General features: G+C 32.3%; 2 protein-coding genes across 8 annotated transcripts; one reads left to right on the top strand and one right to left on the bottom strand.

The window, feature by feature from the left end:
* Nucleotides 1-62: 62 nt before the first annotated feature.
* On the bottom strand, nt 63-12,908 carry cmb (combover). Of its 4 annotated transcripts, none has more exons than XM_076417120.1 (20): nt 12,035-12,908; nt 11,760-11,895; nt 11,510-11,697; nt 11,324-11,455; nt 10,852-11,044; nt 10,573-10,796; nt 10,357-10,501; nt 10,097-10,301; nt 9,871-10,043; nt 9,458-9,816; nt 9,011-9,403; nt 8,491-8,936; nt 5,188-5,664; nt 4,926-5,127; nt 3,752-3,856; nt 3,477-3,691; nt 3,235-3,419; nt 3,024-3,172; nt 790-913; nt 63-733 (listed from the first exon to the last, which is right to left on the bottom strand). In XM_076417120.1, the coding sequence occupies exons 1-20, from the start codon at nt 12,164-12,166 to the stop codon at nt 708-710; spliced, it is 4,209 nt and encodes a 1,402-aa protein (XP_076273235.1). In that variant the 5' UTR covers nt 12,167-12,908; the 3' UTR covers nt 63-707. The 4 variants fall into 4 exon arrangements, with proteins under 4 accessions (XP_076273235.1, XP_076273236.1, XP_076273238.1 ...); XM_076417121.1 differs by having other exon boundaries at nt 3,024-3,169; XM_076417123.1 differs by lacking the exon at nt 11,324-11,455 and having other exon boundaries at nt 12,035-12,361.
* LOC143204540 (cleavage and polyadenylation specificity factor subunit 6) lies at nt 12,314-16,283 on the top strand. 4 transcript variants are annotated; one of them, XM_076417126.1, is made up of 11 exons: nt 12,314-12,378; nt 12,889-13,018; nt 13,186-13,383; nt 13,436-13,651; nt 13,728-13,902; nt 13,959-14,143; nt 14,193-14,481; nt 14,585-14,757; nt 14,820-15,115; nt 15,415-15,591; nt 15,648-16,283. In XM_076417126.1, exons 2-11 carry the CDS (start codon nt 12,962-12,964, stop codon nt 15,838-15,840), a joined length of 1,959 nt encoding a protein of 652 aa, XP_076273241.1. In that variant the 5' UTR covers nt 12,314-12,378; nt 12,889-12,961; the 3' UTR covers nt 15,841-16,283. The 4 variants fall into 4 exon arrangements, with proteins under 4 accessions (XP_076273241.1, XP_076273243.1, XP_076273242.1 ...); XM_076417128.1 differs by lacking the exon at nt 12,314-12,378 and having other exon boundaries at nt 12,870-13,018; nt 13,959-14,123; nt 14,185-14,481; XM_076417127.1 differs by lacking the exon at nt 12,314-12,378 and having other exon boundaries at nt 12,870-13,018; nt 13,959-14,123; nt 14,185-14,487.
* The last annotated feature ends 1,722 nt before the right edge of the window (nt 16,284-18,005 follow it).

Genomic DNA, 18,005 nt, shown 5'->3' with positions numbered 1-18,005 from the left:
TGTGTATATTTACGTTATTGGAAATAGTTTTAGGGATAAAAGTAGAAATCAAATAAATTACAACTGATTCAGAATATGTTTATTTGTAAGATTATTATTTGATTTTGTTTTAAAACTTTATATTTCATTAAAAATAGAATTACCATAATTCATAGAAAACCAATAACAATATTTATAATTTCTATCTAAATTAACTCTAAAAACATTATTAAGCCAATAAGAACTGCTTCAAAGATATCTTGTTATGATTCGTCAACTTGAAGACACTTTTTTATGACTTAATAAACACAAATTACATAATACAAGCCACAAAAACAAAATTCTCATAGAAGTATTAATTATCCTCACAGATTTAGTGTAGAACAATAAAAAAATATAACTCTATGAAATTATGAAACTTTGTAATTTAATATATATATATCACTTCATAGATCAGAAGATCATTGTAATGGTTATATTTTATATAAGTTTTAGAGCAATATTCAATTTCTCAACTAACATTGTTAATCACGTTAAAGAATTTAGAATCGTTACAGATCCTGGAAATTGGATAATTTTTTTTAACTAACTTCTCGTCATTTATTCTTGAGTACACAAAGCATAATGTTAAATAAGGAACTTAGTCGATTGCAGTCTAGTATAGTAAGTTTTCACCAATATATGTTGTGAAGGGTGGGTTGTGATATTAGCCCGCGTGGAAAATAGGTCTAACCTCTGGTCTGTTCTCTGTTATCTAAAATTACATTTCATGGTTATTGGGAGGAATTTAAAAAAAATCACCTTTATTACCTTTTGTTGGCGTAGCGGCCCCAGACTTAATTTTGGTAGGCAATCTTGTTGGAACTTGATCTAGGCCTTCTCCGTTTGGAGGAAAATCAATTGTTGGTATGTTTAGAACTTCTTCAGAATGACCCTATAAGTTGTAATAATCCCAAAATTTTGGTTACTCTCTGTATAATAGGTTGGAGGAAAAGTAATTTCGGTTTTTACTATTAGATGGCTCTAATGTTACATATCACTATTAATTAATTCAATATTTAATGAAGCCATACTATACCGTTTTCAAAATGGTTTCAGTTTAAGAAGACCATTTTTGTTACGTTTTGCATCATGCAAATGCAGTGTGATATTTCGATATTCAAGACATACCTCGTTCTGGTCAACAATAGTTAAAGAAGTCCATTAAATGTTTGAAAGTATCGAGATAGTCTCGCAACATCACTACTGAACTAAACGTTGGAGCATAAAATAGTTTTGAACTATTTATTTACATGTACCCAAATAATTCGTGCTATTTTTGAAAGGAATAATTGCGATAGTCGAACATGGTCAAGCTATTAATTCGACTGTTTACGGCCGCCTTCAACTAATTTGATAAAAAAAAACGAATTGACCAATGGGAAAGGTGTTGCCAGAGCAACTTAATAACTCGGCAAAATTGGGAAAGATGCGCTGAGAATTTAAAAAATCTATCGTATATAGCCCGGATATTGTCCTGTCCCATCACCACTTGCTTTATAATACTATTAAGTAAAGTGGCCTTCAAATCCAGCTTGTGAAAACCTCGGGTCAATTTAAAAGTCTTCGATATTAAAAAAAATGTATTTTTGTTAATATGTAAAATACATCGCTTGCTTTGAAAACCTATTGATAATTTTTAAATTCTTTATTTTGACGCTCTGACTGAAAGATCTCCTTTCTGGAGTTTGAGAGATCCACTGATAAGTTTAAAAATGTCCAGCCACCACTTGCTGTATAATATAATTAAGTAAAGTTGCCTTCAAAACCAGCTTGTGAAAACCTCGGGTCAATTTAAAAGTCTTCGATATTTAAAAAAAATTATTTTTGTTAATATGTAAAATACATCGCTTGCTTTGAAAACCTATTGATAATTTTTAAATTCTTTATTTTGACGCTCTGACTGAAAGATCTCCTTTCTGGAGTTTGAGAGATCCACTGATAAGTTTAAAAATGTCCAGCCACCACTTGCTGTATAATATAATTAGTAAAGTTGCCTTCAAAACCAGCTTGTTAAAACTTTTCGCGCAAACGTTTTTGGCCGATGTTTAAAGAATATATTTCATCTATTTATTTATCGATAATTTATAGAATTGTTACTCGCGAAAAGCAAAACAGATTACTTGTCTGTAACATATATCGGTTCCTTTGAAAACCTATCGAAACTTTTTAGATTCTTTATTTTCACAACCAAAAAAGCTCTGACCACAATATATCGGTTTCCGCTTCCGAAAAATATAGCGGTTTGTTGAAAATATATCGTTTTTGACACCTTTTCGATATGCAGATAAAATATATTTTCCTATTAAAAAAATGGCAAAATATAATTAATGATAGACGACAAAAAAACAATCTCAAATATAAAACATTTGAAAAATATTGATATTTATGTAGATGTTTTCTTGAAAGCCAAATATAAGTTAATGATTTGTGAAATATATCCATTTGTTACTATAAAGACAAAAAGTCACCGATTTATTAAAAAATATGGATGTTCGGCATTTTTTCGGGAAGCTTATCTCTCAGTAGTTCTACACTGACGGTATAGTTATACCAGCAAACGCGGTAAAAACCCATCAATCAAAAAACCACATATACTCCTTCCAATAAAACGACCAAGTCATAAATGACGTCATCGAATATACTGCCAAATACAGTTTGTAAAAATATAAAATTCGTTTTAAACTCGCGAGATTTTTCACTATCATTTTACTAGTTAAAAAGAGGCAGAATACGTCGGATGCGTCGGAACATGTATCCGAATCAGTCTATAAAATTCGATTTGTGTTGGTACTGATCGGCGCTGTTGTTACACGGCTTCAAAGCATTAGCGATAATTAATGGAGGTTATAAACCAGCAAACGTAAATCAAAAGTTGATGCGTCGTACGGACGACATAAATTTTGATATATCATATATTGGCTTTAAATAACATGAAAAAAACCATAATTACTTTCTTTCAGTACATTTTATAATTAAATTTTGTATTAAATCGAAAACCACACCTGCGATAACACTGAAGAATCGTCTTCGCATTGCTCCAATACACCTCCCACGGCTCCCTCTTCATCCAGATCATTTTCTTCTATGCGGCTCTGATCAGCTTCAGCCAGATCATCATTCTGTATGTTATCCCCATTTTGTAGAGAATCTACTTTTTATTAGTAAACAAGATAATATAACTTATGTGAATATATGTATGTATATTGAAGATACCTTGGTTTGGAATATCAAAAAGAGTACTAGCAACACTGTAAGCGGCGTTAGAATGAACTGAATCCTTTCTTTCTGCTTGTGTGCAACTTTCCGGAATCGTTTCTTGGATTAAATGAATAAACGATAATTCGCCTTGTAATAAGTCCCCAATAGTTTGGATAAGACTGATTTTGACATCATGAACCCTAAAAAATCACAATCGTCAAATAAAACAGATCATGTCGAACCATTTTCGATCATACTTTTTGCCTCGATATTGTTCTAAAACGTCATCCAGTACATTGGAAAAATGCTTCAGAAAAACTGTATCTTTAACGGACTCTTTAAATAACTCCGACTCTAAAAACACCTGCTTAATGGTCGATAACAGGTGATTTCCTATGATATCTTCTTCGCAATCTTCTAATATAGAAATCAGTTCCTTATAAGTGTTTTGTAACAATGGTTCATCAGATTCCTAAAGTGTAATCGAAAACTAGATGGTTGTACTGACAATATATTGGATATAAAACATTACCAAACGCATATTTAAAATATCTGAGGAGAACTGTTTAGTAGGCCTTGACCAAACTGAAGCTTGCTCATATGATTCTGATAATGTTAAGGGATCTGGTTCTGCCAACTAAAATAATGTATTTCAGTAATGGTTTAAAGAGAATTCTTGTAGGTTTCTCTAAATTATTCCTAACATGTAGTTTTAAAGTCATGACACTGGGATAATGATAAAACTTAAGAGCATCGTTACGGCTAGTATGGCAAAAATTTCCTACAATAGTGTTAAAAAATAGTCTTTAACTTTCCAAAAGTGGCGTCAAGCCTATTAAATCCCAGAATATATTTCGGATTATGAAAATACATTTGTTTTTTTATTTTAACAAAGTTCTTGGGTTATTTTGATTATAGGTTATTAGGCTTGGTATCATGACTATAATGCCATTTTTAGAAGGCTAACAAAAGGTTTCATGGGACGCTTGTATATCCTACATGAAAAATTTGACGATTTTGGCATAAATAAATAAATATTAGAGTAAGTAAAGAAGAAAAGCTGAGATTATTACAGTATACTGATACATAGATGATTAACAATAATTGATTATTAATGAATAAAATGGGGAAGACCATTAAGAGAGGAAAATCCGTTTCATAACAAGTCTGAATATTAAAAATTTATGGAGTCACTGAACATAGACGAGAACATTGCAACCCGCATACTAGGTAGTCAGATAGCCAAAATGACTTTTCTTGCACAATACTTGTATAAGTATTTTGTTTTGTCCCAGTATAATAATAGCCACATATAAGAAAGAATGGGCTCCACATTAGGAAAGATAAGTTCACAAAATAACTAAGTTGATTAAGTTGTAAAATTGTAAAAAATATGGATCTAAAATATTTTCTACCCAAGATCTACCCATTTATGAACATTTGTTTATGGATGATTCATTACAGAGATACTTGGGTGTTCGTGCCCAAAACGCTAAGAAGTAAATAATTAATAGTAGTGAGCTAATCTTATCTTCAGCGATTATCTTCAAAACAACTATATTCTGGGATAAAAATTGTTGAAATTTCAGTCAAAATTTGGTATTTAACAAAGACATCGATTCCTTTCTCAGAATTATGGATGAATTGAACATAATTGCTTGCACCTATTCAAAACTTGTTAAGATTACTATAGATAAGTTTCTTACTTGTCTTGAATTAGCATTTTGTAGTGATTGTGTTAAAATATTTTGAATGGACTGCAAAATTTTTAGTCGCAAAGAATCAGATTCTATCTTCTTAAGATCCTTGAATAATTGTATTAAGAAATGAGGCCTAGCTTCGTTAGCTGAAATAAGGGATGCCACTTCTTTATAGACATTTTCGCGTAGTTCATCTACTAGTTTATTTCTAAAATAAAATTATGTTTGTAAAAATTATATCTTTATATATTTCACTTATTCTACTTACTTTTTCGGGCGTTGGCCATTTTGTTCGTTTTGCCACTCGTTTCTTTGTCTTTCTGTAGCTGTAGTGTTTCGAGATACATTATCGTCATCCATATTGTCACTTAATGCTCGGGGTTGGCTAACTTTGAACAAGCGATGGAGGCCTACATCTAATTCTTCAAGACTGCGTTGCTCGAGTTGTACTAAACCGGCTAATTCCGACTGATCGAAACCCGATTTGTGTAGATTTTGATTGACGTTCAGCACATCTGGGGGAGGCGCTTGATGATCCAACGGCTTCATTACTTCCATATTGTGCCTAACCATTTTTAGGATACGTTTGCGTGGCGTATTTTCATGAGAGTTGGTCGATGAATGCTCCGAATTACTCTTAGACGTGACGATGAGCGGAAAAGGATTTGCTCTGTCGATGCCAGATGGTACGTTTTGAAATCCGGTATCGCTATTTTTTGACGAGAGTTGGTTTTGACGAGAGTAGCTATAACGAAATGAATATTTTTCAATCTATTGCCATTTTCAAATCTTATCCCTATAATATTAAAGTGAAATCGATACGTATAATTGCAATTCCAAATGGAAAATGACCTTCATTAAATTATATTATGCAATTCTTATTATATTCTATACAGTAGAAGGTCCTTATTCACAGTTCCAATTCCAGTTTTAAAAAAATGCCATTAGGGTTTTTTATTAACACATCGACTTTCTTGAAGCACCGCTGGCGCCAGATATGGTAACAATTACAATTATTGGGTACTACTTTGACCTATTCAAAATGAGAACAGTATTGATTGACCGTTTACGGCTTGGCGAGCTACATATAATATTGAATTAAAAATACCTTTTATCAAATCCGAAGAGAGAACTTCAATCGCGAAGACTAACGCAGCAGAATGAATAATCCTAAAAAAATGTCAAACTTAACTTTTAATAATGAAGGTGCGATCTAAAGTGTTAAGTGTTCAACATATCATAAATCATGTTTCATAACTAAAAGTCACCCCTACTTGGATTAAGGAAGCAAAAGATACAATTGCACTGCTGATATATTCTGATCCGACTGTGTAAAATCAAAATAAGAACAATCTACCAGTGTTTTGTCGTTAGTTATATAGCGCGTAGTTAGTACTATAAAAGAATTACAAATCCAGACCTTTAAGTTGTATTACAGTAGATGAATTTTCAAAATCATACGGGACACAATGGTATTTGATCCTGATATGAATATTATGCAATAATGAAAAAAACAAATTATATTTCTAAGTGTATTGCTAAGTAAAATAATCGATGAAAAAACTGAAGCCATAAATATTTGAAAATATAAATTCAAGGGTCATTCAAGAGTTGCTCGAATTGCAGGATGAATCTGCTGAAACTGAAGAGGTAACTTTACAACTAGCAAATAAACGTTAAATCTTCATGGAAATTTAAATATGGATAGAAGATAAAAAGTCTTTAATCCCTTACTTAATTCTGCTAATAATAATAATAATAATAATAAAGACATTTTTAAAAATCTTATATTGAATTTTTATTATTTACCTTGAACATGGAATGCATCCATACAAATAAACCCTGTAACTCCCCACAAATTAACACTCGTTATTCACGGTACTCCCACTTAAACATAATGACAAACCAGAACATTTCCTAGCCTTCTTTAGTACGCTAAGTAATAGATTTATTTCCGTAGGAGATTACAATGCCAAACATTTAATGTGGAGATCAAGAATAGTAACATCAAAAGGTAAGGACCTGCTGAAAGGGATGAAGACAGATAATTTACAACATATGTCTACTGGAGAACCAACAAATTGACCGTCAAACAGAAATAAAAAACCCGATACTATAGACTTCTGTATCACAAAAAAATATTAATACAAAAAATCGGACAGAATCATGTTTCGATCTGTCTTATGATCATTCACCAATAATAGTAACAGTTTCTTCAAAAATTATCTTCAAAGATAAACCTCATTCTCTGTGTAATAATTATTTAGAGAAAACCCATAACAGTGAAACATTTCCAAAAAAACACACATACACACCATGTACAATTCGAAAAAAAAACTACAGAAAAAATAAATAGCAACAGCTAGAACTGAAGAAAATAAAATTTAATAAAGCAATAAAAGAGTTTAAAGAGTTGATGGAGAATGAACAAAACGGTCTAAATTCGCCATTTCAAATGGATTTGCCACATAAAAAAATCAGCGTCAAAGAAGTTCAACAAACAATAATCAGAGAGATTAATTGCAAAAAAGCTCCTGGATATGATCTAATAACCAATATGATGAACAATAATATGATGGAAAAATATTACAAGTTACAACTATCAGAGGAGGGCGTAAAATTATTAACATTCATATTCAATGCTATATTACGAATTAATTATTTTCTTGGCATCTGGAAAGTAGCTCAAATAATAATTATTTTCAAACAGGGAAAACAACAGAAGATTTCTCCTCCTACCGGCCTATACGTTTCTTACCGATAATCTCGAAAGTTTTTGAGAACTGTAAATAAAGAGGTTCAATTATATAATAATAAAAAAGAAAGATCATCAAGATCATCATCACAAGATCAAGATACTACTGTATAAATCTATACTCAAACCTATTTGGTCTTATGGAATCTAACTATGGGGAACCGCTAGCAAGTCTAATATATCCATCATACAAAGGTTCCAAAATAAAGTGTTGCTGTCATTGTCCATGCTCCGTACTCTGTTTCATAAAACGCGATATTTCTCCAAAAACCAATATCGAGTGTAATTCAACGTGTTTGTGTAAAATACCTCGAAAGAGTGTCAATGCATCCCAATGTACTCGCTAATCAGCTAAATATGCGAAGCAATAGCGAAGCGCGTAGACTAAAACGTCTAACACCATCCGATCTGATTATTGGACATATATAGACTTTAGAATAAGACTAATTAATTAAAATAGTATTTTATACAGGAGATCAGTTCATGTAGTGATTTTCTACATGCCATATATATATATATAAACATAAGAAATACTTATTGCCCTTTCATGGGCGGATTGTGAAACTACTAAGAGTAATAAAAAAATTCACGGTCCTTATTCCGCGAATAAGGAGCTTTTACTGTAATATATCTACTTCATCTCCTCTCCCTGAAAATTATACCCACCTGTAACACATCTTCTCTACACTGCAGTAAGGATACTTAAGGAATAAAAGGATAGCGTAAAAGTAACTAACATAAACATAAACAAATACAGCAAACACACATATAATATTGCAATATTAAGTTAAGAACGTATATTATTATGGATGTTACCTTCGGAAATTATCCCAATAATTGTTAGCTCTATTTCCAGGCGCCACTTGATTGTTCAAGGCCTGCCCATTCCACATTTGGGCAGGTATGGCCTGACTGATGTTAGACGAGTTCACGGCATGCAGAACATTGTTAGCGTGGTCGAGGCCTTGCGTCGCGCTGAGCTGATGATTGATGTTATTAAGACAGGTTTCCAATAAGCCGCTATTAGGAACCGCGGCGGCGTTAGCGAAAGCCAATTCGCTGTTAGAAGCGATCGGGTTGAATTGGTTTAAGTTGGGCATGGAACACGCTGCGGATACTTGATGGTTAGTTTTGTGAACCGGAAGGGGGCGGGGATGGTTATTGGGGATTTGGTTTTGAACCGTCTGGGCAAAAGGTGCTTGTACGTTCGATGATAGATTTCCTGGTGGCGGGTAGGAATGAGTATCAATTCTTTCTTGCAACTGAAACAAAGTGAGACGAAATTTAAAATCTAGCATATCACCCGTTTTTCGCTCATAAATAAAATGAAACTCACCACGCCGACAGTGTTTCTTAGAGTCGCCAACTCCTTTTGTTGCAACCACAACATCTGACAACAGTGGTTCAATGTATTCAACATAAACGATTGGGTTTGAAGGGTGTTCGTCGCCAACCAATTTTGGTAATTATTCGAGTCATTGTTGGCGCTACAATTATTAGCCTGCATCTGGTACCAGGGCACGTCACTATTCGGATTGAAGACATTGATTTGATTGTTTGGCGTGCGAAAAGGGCTAGCGGAAGACGAGATTCTTTGTTGTTCAGAATAAACGGACGATGGAGTTATGTTGTTTCTAACTTGTTGGAAATTAGTGTTCTGTTGGTTGTTTGGTATATCTTCTAGCACAGAGTCACAAACGCTCTTAATAAGTTCTAATTGCTTTTGAAGCTGAAACATTAATTCATTATATACATATACACACATAACACACATTTATTTTACTTTATCCTTTTTGTTGCTACTTGATAACCTTGGCTGTTCTCTGATTAATTCAGAAGTGTTAGCAGATAAACTTCTCAAATTCCTCTCTGGTGTGCGCGATAGTGATGGAACATTTTCAATTGGTATTTCACTCATTGACTGACTTTCCCCTGATCGTTTACATCTGTTCGATTGGTAATAGTTTGTATGTGGAGTAAATATAATATTTTCACTATCCTGAACTTCAGAGTATTCATTCTCATCACCATCACTAGAAAGTCTGCCATCACTGCCTACATCTTGACAAAAGATTGGAGGCTTCCATGACATGTCATTGTCAGGATTGCCAATAACATCATGATTTAGGTTTGATGTTCCAGCTAGGATTCTTACATTTCAAAAACAATTACTTCTTTACAATTAATATGCTTTACCTTTATGTTTGCCCATTATTTCTTCTAGTTCCCTTTTTTTAGCTTCCAGCTCAGACTGTAATGCTATTTTTTCATTAATACTACTTGTTCTCTGTTTTGGTCTAGCCCCTTGATTTCTTTGTGACTTGTTCAATTGCTTATGGTAAGTTTCATTCGATACATTATTATCTAAACTGGAATATTATATTATTAAATATACCAGCTCTGATACTAAAGTAATAATTACCAATTCTCCACATAACTATCATTTCTCCTACTGGTTGGTTTAGATATTTCATTCTGGAGGTTTTCAGCTCTTAAACATATCTCATTAGCGGTAGCTTGAACTTCCGCAACTGAAGCATTTTCAGTAGTGTTATTCACAATATCCAACATGTCTTTTAGCTGATTCAACTGATCTTTCATTGTAACTATATTACGGACTTGCGAACCTAAAGAGATGAAATGATAATTTTGGTTTAAATTAACAATTCATTTCTAACACACCTAAGTCACTTTGATCATTATCTTCAAAATTTTGAAGTTGCAATACCAAACTATCTACTTGGTCTTTCTTAATTTGCAATTCAATTAATTTCTTTTTTAATTCCTGTTGCTGCAATCTCAATTCTGCATCTCTGTTATCTAACACCTAAAATAAGTTGTTATCAAATAACTTTTAATAAAAATATATTTATATATTCAAATAATATTAAAACGTACTTGAATAAGTTGTTCTCTTTCATTGTTAGCATTATGCATGCTCACTATTTGACTATGTAAGTTTTGCATTTCAGACATTAATTTATCAGTGCCATGATTCTGATTTGGTCTATTTCTATTTAAATTCCTAGTTCTTTCTTCAAGGTCTTTTATGGCAGTATCAAATTCAGATAGGGTTAAATTTTTATTTGATTTTTCATGGTCAATATTAACTTGATTACTACCTGAAAAGAAAATCATACCAAAATATAAGAAGATAACATGTTAAATTTATCATACAATGTGGCAATAACATTTTTTCTTGTGCCTGTCTAGCTTCTATCAACCTATTCTCAGCTTTATGTTGGACTTTTAATAAAGACAACTGCTGTTCTCTCAACGCTGAAATATCATTATCATAGTGGTTAATGTCAGACTCAATCTTTATTCCATCACCATTGCTATCAGATGAGTTATCCATTGTGCTAAGACCCTATAATAAAAAGCAATTAATTATTATATTTTATAGAACAAGTGATTATACCCAAAAACTATAAAAAAGTAGTTAAAATAGTATTTTTAGTAATAGCAAGCACCATTATAAAGAACATTGAATATTAGTAACACAAAAATATATTTTTTTAGTATATGGTTAGTTCAACTTTGCACACTTTATTAAAAACAATATAGTCTTTTCAGTAAATCATTTTTTAATTAAAACATTCCCACAAATGCTATGTAGTATAAAACACTCATATAATCCAACCATCACCTGTGGATCTGCTGCCTCCTCCAATTTTTCACTTTTATCTATTTCTTCTAACAGATTCACCAATTTTTTTTCGCTATCTAGTAAATCATTCCGCATTTGAAGCAAATGAGTTTTCTCATCTATGTCAAATGTCTTGACAAAAAATATTATACATAAAAATGTTAAAATAGTTCAAATTATATTTACCTGTTCTTCAGAACTCCTAATACTTGTCATAAGAGAACTTGTTACTTCCAAGTACTCTCTAATTTGAGTAAGTTTGTCCTCAATTTGCTTACGATCTGGATACTTAGTAACATTGTCACATTTTAATGTGGAGCCAACAGAATTCCTTCTTGAAGTTGAAGAACTGGTAGTAGGTGTTGTGCCATTTGCTATATACATTATTAAAGGCCATTATTACTGGTAAACTGTGTTAATTACTATTAGAACTTACCTGAATAATTTGTAACTCCATTTGTTAAGTCCCTACCATCTAGTGCAACATCCATGCTTATATATTTATTCCTGTGATTTCGTCTTTTATTTTGAATGAAATTGCACGAATCTCCATATGTATGCCATGAGGGAGACTAAAAAATAATGCGGTTAGACAATTTACCTATTTTCTATTTATAAATAACATTATTTTTAGAACACCTTCAGTAACATTGACGTTATTAAATGTTACAAGTAAATATAAACAGGTTACTAAAGAAAGTTTGATCTTACCAGGTTGTTAGACATTCTGGGGCTTCTTGACTGATCTTTTGCGGTACGAATTGCTGCGGCATTATTAGAATATTTAATTTTTGGAACTGTGCCTGTATTGGATCTATTTATGTTTCCAGTACCATCAGCCATTTTTTAATTTCACACTATATTTTTACAGATGTAATACAAACTGATTAAATAAAATACTGCATTGAGTCCGTCTCTGTTATTTTTTATATAAAACAATTATTTATATGGCACAGTTTCTGATAAAACTGATATTTGTGAAAACTATTTACTAAAATGACATTTAGTTCCTAGCCTAAATTTCCCTCTTTCATGGGTACTTTATTTACAACGTTGTAAGTTTTAAATCTAAGACCGAAATGAATAATCTTTCACAACTTAACTTTCAAAATATAGTAGAGTTATTATAAATAGATAAAATGTAAAACAATTAAAATTCCATCTAATTATGATTCCTTATTATACATTTTGTAATATATTTATCTAAATATTATTTCAAATATTATAAAGAGCAAATAAAACAATAATTTAATTTAGATATATAAACATTATATCTATACTTTAACAAGCATAACATAATATATTTTAAAATTGTGAAATTTAAAAACTATTTATATTTAAAAATAGTATCTACAATTTTTTGCATTTAAAAATATGCATATTGGCAACACTGATTTTAAATAAATAAACTTACTTTCAGTTGCTCTATAATTGTTTTTCTAAATTATCTCATCATAGAAAAAGATCTCATTACATATTACATTTTTAAGTTCCTATCGATAGTATCAGTAATTCCCTTAAATTCAAGAGAAATAGGTTATTTTATATAAAGCATTTTTTGACAGATCAAGATATTAAATGGCATGTTCAATGTCAAAATTTGGACAGCTATAGTAAGTAAACTTACTTCGGTGAAAAATGGCGGACAACGATATAGATCTGTACGCCGATGATATTGAACAAGATTTTGCACAAGTAGGTATTTTATAAATATAACAAGCACTTTTGTTTTTATATATTTACTGTGTTACTTATTTTATAATTTCCCATTTAAACTCCAGTCTCAATTTTTCATGTTTACCGGTGAAGCGTCCTTTACTTTTAGTAATGTTTTTCTTATTTGAAAATTTGTATTTTTTCAGGATGAATATTCAGGCGAAAATGTTGATTTATATGATGATGTTATTGCAACTACTTCATCAGCAAATAATTCGGAAAACGCCGAAACTAAATTTGACCCTCATCCTTCCAATGAGAGTACTAATGGAACTGTAGTTCCAGCTGTATCACACAATACTTCAGGAAGAAGACATCAATTATACGTGGGAAATCTTTCATGGGTATGTATAATAAATTAAAGTCAATATAAATGTTTATTTTGATTATTTTTAGTGGACGACCGATCGAGATATTGCAAATGCCATTCATAGTATTGGAATTAATGATTTTCATGAAGTGAAGTTTTTTGAGCACAGAGCAAATGGACAATCAAAGGGATTTTGTGTCATATCTCTTGGTTCAGAAACTAGTATGAGAAAATGTATGGAACTGCTTCCGAAAAAGGAACTTAATGGTCAAAACCCAGTTGTTACAGCAACTACAAAACAGGTAATAACAGTATATTATAATGTATATATTATGTTTCTTTCATTTTATTTATTTTATTATTTTTTTTATTTCATAGGCCCTTTCTAACTTTGAGAGTCAATCAAAGATTAGACCACTACCAGCAAATAATTCTAATTCAAGACCACCTCATCCAAGTGCACCTAACCAGGGTCCAATGCCCAATTTTGGTGGCAGAATGCCAATGAATCAAGGTCCCATGAGGGGTCCAATGGGTCCTCCTGGAATGCAAGGTATATTTTTAATATGTGGTCCTAAGTAATATCTTAATTATGTTATTGCCTTATAGGAGGGCCTAGGATGCAGGGTCCACCAGGATTTAATGGTCCGCCTAACATGAACCAACAGCCACCTAGATTCCAAGGACAACCACAATGGAATGGTCCACCCAGACCAAATGGTCCAGGTCCTAATATGGGTCCAATGAGACCTGGACCACCACCGGGTCCACAAGGTCCACCAAGGCCTCATATGGTATATATTTATCGATTCTAATTTTTTTTGTTTACATACAGGGTTTCAGTTTCAAGGACCGCCCCAAGGTCAGGCGCCCAGAATTCCACAGCAAGGACCACCTCCTGGTGGCCCTGGAATGCGTCCGGACTGGAATCGCCCACCAATGCAACAAGGATTTCCACAAGGACCACCACCGATGCAGGGGCCTCCTAGAGGTCCACCTCCAATGCAAGGACCTCCTGGAGTACCGCCACAGGGACCACCTCAAGGCCCAGCTCCTCATGTTAACCCTGCATTCTTTCCGCAAGCAGGGGGACCTCCACCTATGCAGATGGGGGGCCCTGGACCTGGGCCAGGTATGGGTATGATAATTATTAATTTATTAGTTTCATTAATTTTAATATTATATGATAGATTAGCTTAGAACTAATATCTGGTTGTAATTCTATCTGTTTTTAGTTATGCCTCAAGGACCTCCTCATGGACCACCACACGGCCCGCCAATGGGTCCCCAGCAAACACCCCCACATGGCCCTCCACATGGTTATGGTCCACCTACTAGTATGTCACAATCTCCTTATGGTGGTCCTCCACCTGAACATAGACCTGATATGCCTCCAATTAGCGAACAAGTAATACATTTCTTTGTCCATATATAACATACTCATTTGTTCTATAACTCAATTTTATTCAGGAATTCGAAGATATAATGTCAAGAAATAGAACAGTGTCTTCATCGGCCATAGCAAGAGCAGTCTCAGATGCCGCAGCTGGGGAGTATGCAAGCGCCATTGAAACATTGGTGACAGCTATTTCATTGATCAAGCAATCGAAAGTTGCTAACGATGATCGTTGTAAAATACTGATCAGTTCGTTACAAGATACTTTGAGAGGCGTGGAGGATAAAAGCTACAGCTCATCGCGCAGAAACAGGTCTAGATCAAGGGACAGATCACACAGAAGGGGTAGGCGTGATAGATCATCATCAAGGTAAGATAAGGGATTTTCAATTTTACTTAAAATTTTATATACACACTAAGGAATTATGCTTTCTTTGTCTTTTATTCCTTAGTAATGTTAATCTAATAGAAATCGAGACGTAATATTCCAACGCTCTAGGCATTTTTCTTAGTTCGTTTTTGGATAGTGATATACAATATTTAGTTGCTGAATGTTGACATAATATCAAGTGGGCTTTTGCCATGTTTGTTGTTTTTATGGATTTTCCGATTGTAACTTGATTACATGGTCGTTGTTAATGTTTTGAAATATTTTTAAAAATTATTTAGATACCGTGATAGAAGTAGAGACAGGGAACGTGAAAGAGATCGCGACCGAGAACGTGACAGGGACAGGTACTACACTGATAGCTACAGGGAAAGAGAACGGGATAGGGATCGATCCAGAAGTCGCGAAAGAATGGATAGAGACAGGGAAAGAGACTATCGCGACAGAGAACCAGAAGAGTAAGTAGCGATAAGGCACGTGTTCATATATATAAAAGTAAAGTTTATTTCTGCAGGCCTAGGGTGTCCAGGCCAAGGAATAAATCGCCGGTAGAACCGCCGGAAGCTGGTGGTGACACTTCGTCCAAGTCGCGTTACTATGACGAGCGTTCGTATCGCGAAAGAGAGAGAGAATCGGGCCGCGGGCGAGAAAGTGAGAGAGAACGGGAGAGGGATCGGAGGGAGGAGTCTCATCGATCGCGCCACTAAGTGGTTTAATGATGAATTTTCTGCGGAACAAGTCAATTGATCAGTGACTTGTTTTTATTAATATTAGGTTTAACAACTACATGTTTCTTATTCTTAAGAAAAATGTTATCTTTGGTGTATAGACGCACCTAAGTCATTCGAGAAAAGTTTTTTCAATTTTTTTTTAATTCATTTGCATAATCTATTAGACTTAGAAAAAGTTTGTTTTTCCGTAGTAAGTTTGGATAAAAACTGCTTTCCTTGTGTTATTTTATTTTGATTTCAAAGTACATATTTTGTGTACTGAATTTACATAGTCGGTGTTCTTATTTAATCGTATATATATATAAAAATATATATCTCCTGGATGATTTTTGGACCAGATTGCTAGAAGTGTTTTCAAACAAAACAGGAACCGGAAGAAGAATGTACAAATTGGATTAAAAATATTATTTGGAAATACATCATGATGTTTTGTGTTTTATATTTACCTCACCCTTTTTGTATATAGGTATATTTTTTGATAAACGTAGTTTTTTGTAAGATTCGCCCTTATATTGTGATATTTTCTATAAGCTTACCAAACTGGATAGTAGGGCGAATGTTGCAGCTATGTTTGCTTTTTAAGTTTATGTCTTAAGTTCATTCAAATTGTATTATTATACATTTTAAAAAGCGTCGCATAATTGGCATTAATTATGATAATTGTATTTGTTGGCGGTATTTAATTTTATTTTTTTCCTATTCAGAACCCGCTGCCGACAAATACAACTCCTGTGATTTCATATAAATGTATTTTTAAGAGAATGTTTAGTCATCCCAATACTTTTAACGCTGCAGATACAGGGTATGATTCGAGATTTTCATATTCTGTAGAGTTTATTTTAATATGGTTGCTTCTTTGATGATAATGTAAAGAACAAATTAATTAAAAAATAATTGTTATGATCAAATGATTATCAACTGACATTCATTCAAGACTATGGGAAAAAGTGTCTATTGTATTGAATATTTGTAGTCTCTAAATTATTAACAAAGGCTGTGATAAAAATATACAAGAACTCTGTAACAAAATGTTGCTTCAAAAGACTGCTAAACTATATATAATTTGTTAAGTATTATAAGATTATTTTTATATACCAGGGTTTTGAAAAAATCTTTTTGTTTAAATTTCTCAGTACCTTTAAGCATATTGTACCAATCATGTTGCTCTACATAAGAGATTTAAGGAAAATAATTTTGGTAATATCAATAACGAAAGCCTGATATAAATATAGTTGTAGTCATGATTGACTTTTGTTTCTATAAAAATGTTTTTATTCTAAATTCATAAAATAAGCCTTGAAAAAATGTATTACTAACATTAGTATATTAGTTTTGGGGTATTAAGTAGAGATAAAAAGTAGATATCCAAGAATTATTTGATGTTTTAGAATTAGGTACTACCTGCATTTGTTTTCATTTTAAATTGATATTGTCTACAGTAATAATAGCGACAGGTTTCGCTTCTTTAATTATTGGATGAAATTTTAAATTTATAACAGTATCAAATGTGTGAGCCGTGATTTCGAAACAGTTTTTATTTTATAAGCATATATATAATTTTCCATCACTCCATTCATGCGCTTTATCAAATTATAACATTTCATACTATTTCACAAATTTAATATTTGAATCTAAATTTGATTACTGTGTACAATTAAAAAGCAATCGGAAAATCACAAATATTCACTAAGAAATATACTTGGATCTCTTATATAAGCTCAATACTGTGTTGAATTTAATAAAAAGTCATTTTCTCCTGAACATTGTTTTACTTTTATTTAAAGCTAATATGTAATTAATTTTCATTAATAATATGTTTACATTTTTATTTTTAAACAAAACTTATTAAAAAATTTAAGGTAATATAATAGCCAAGCGGGAAAAAGAAATTTAAAATAGGATTTTTACATTCCAAACTCGATATTGATTTTCAAAAGTATATAAATAAAATTGTGCATTTTAGAGACATGTGTACTAGTTACGGTAATCTGAAGAATTATATTTTATTAATTGAAACAAGTCTGGTATAACAAATGGTCCCAATTGTTTTTTTTTCTCAATAAACGTTTCTATGTTTTAAAATTTTAAATAGTCACTGATTAATTTATTGCTAACATTCCTATGTTCATTTTGAGGTATTA

This window comes from Rhynchophorus ferrugineus, unplaced genomic scaffold (genome assembly GCF_030347505.1).
Source record: "Rhynchophorus ferrugineus isolate W39M unplaced genomic scaffold, kcgeb_rfMv2 rfM11, whole genome shotgun sequence".
NCBI classification, from domain to species: domain Eukaryota; kingdom Metazoa; phylum Arthropoda; class Insecta; order Coleoptera; family Curculionidae; genus Rhynchophorus; species Rhynchophorus ferrugineus.
Note: the sequence above shows the minus strand (reverse complement) of the source record. Positions and strands in the feature narration are given on the sequence as shown.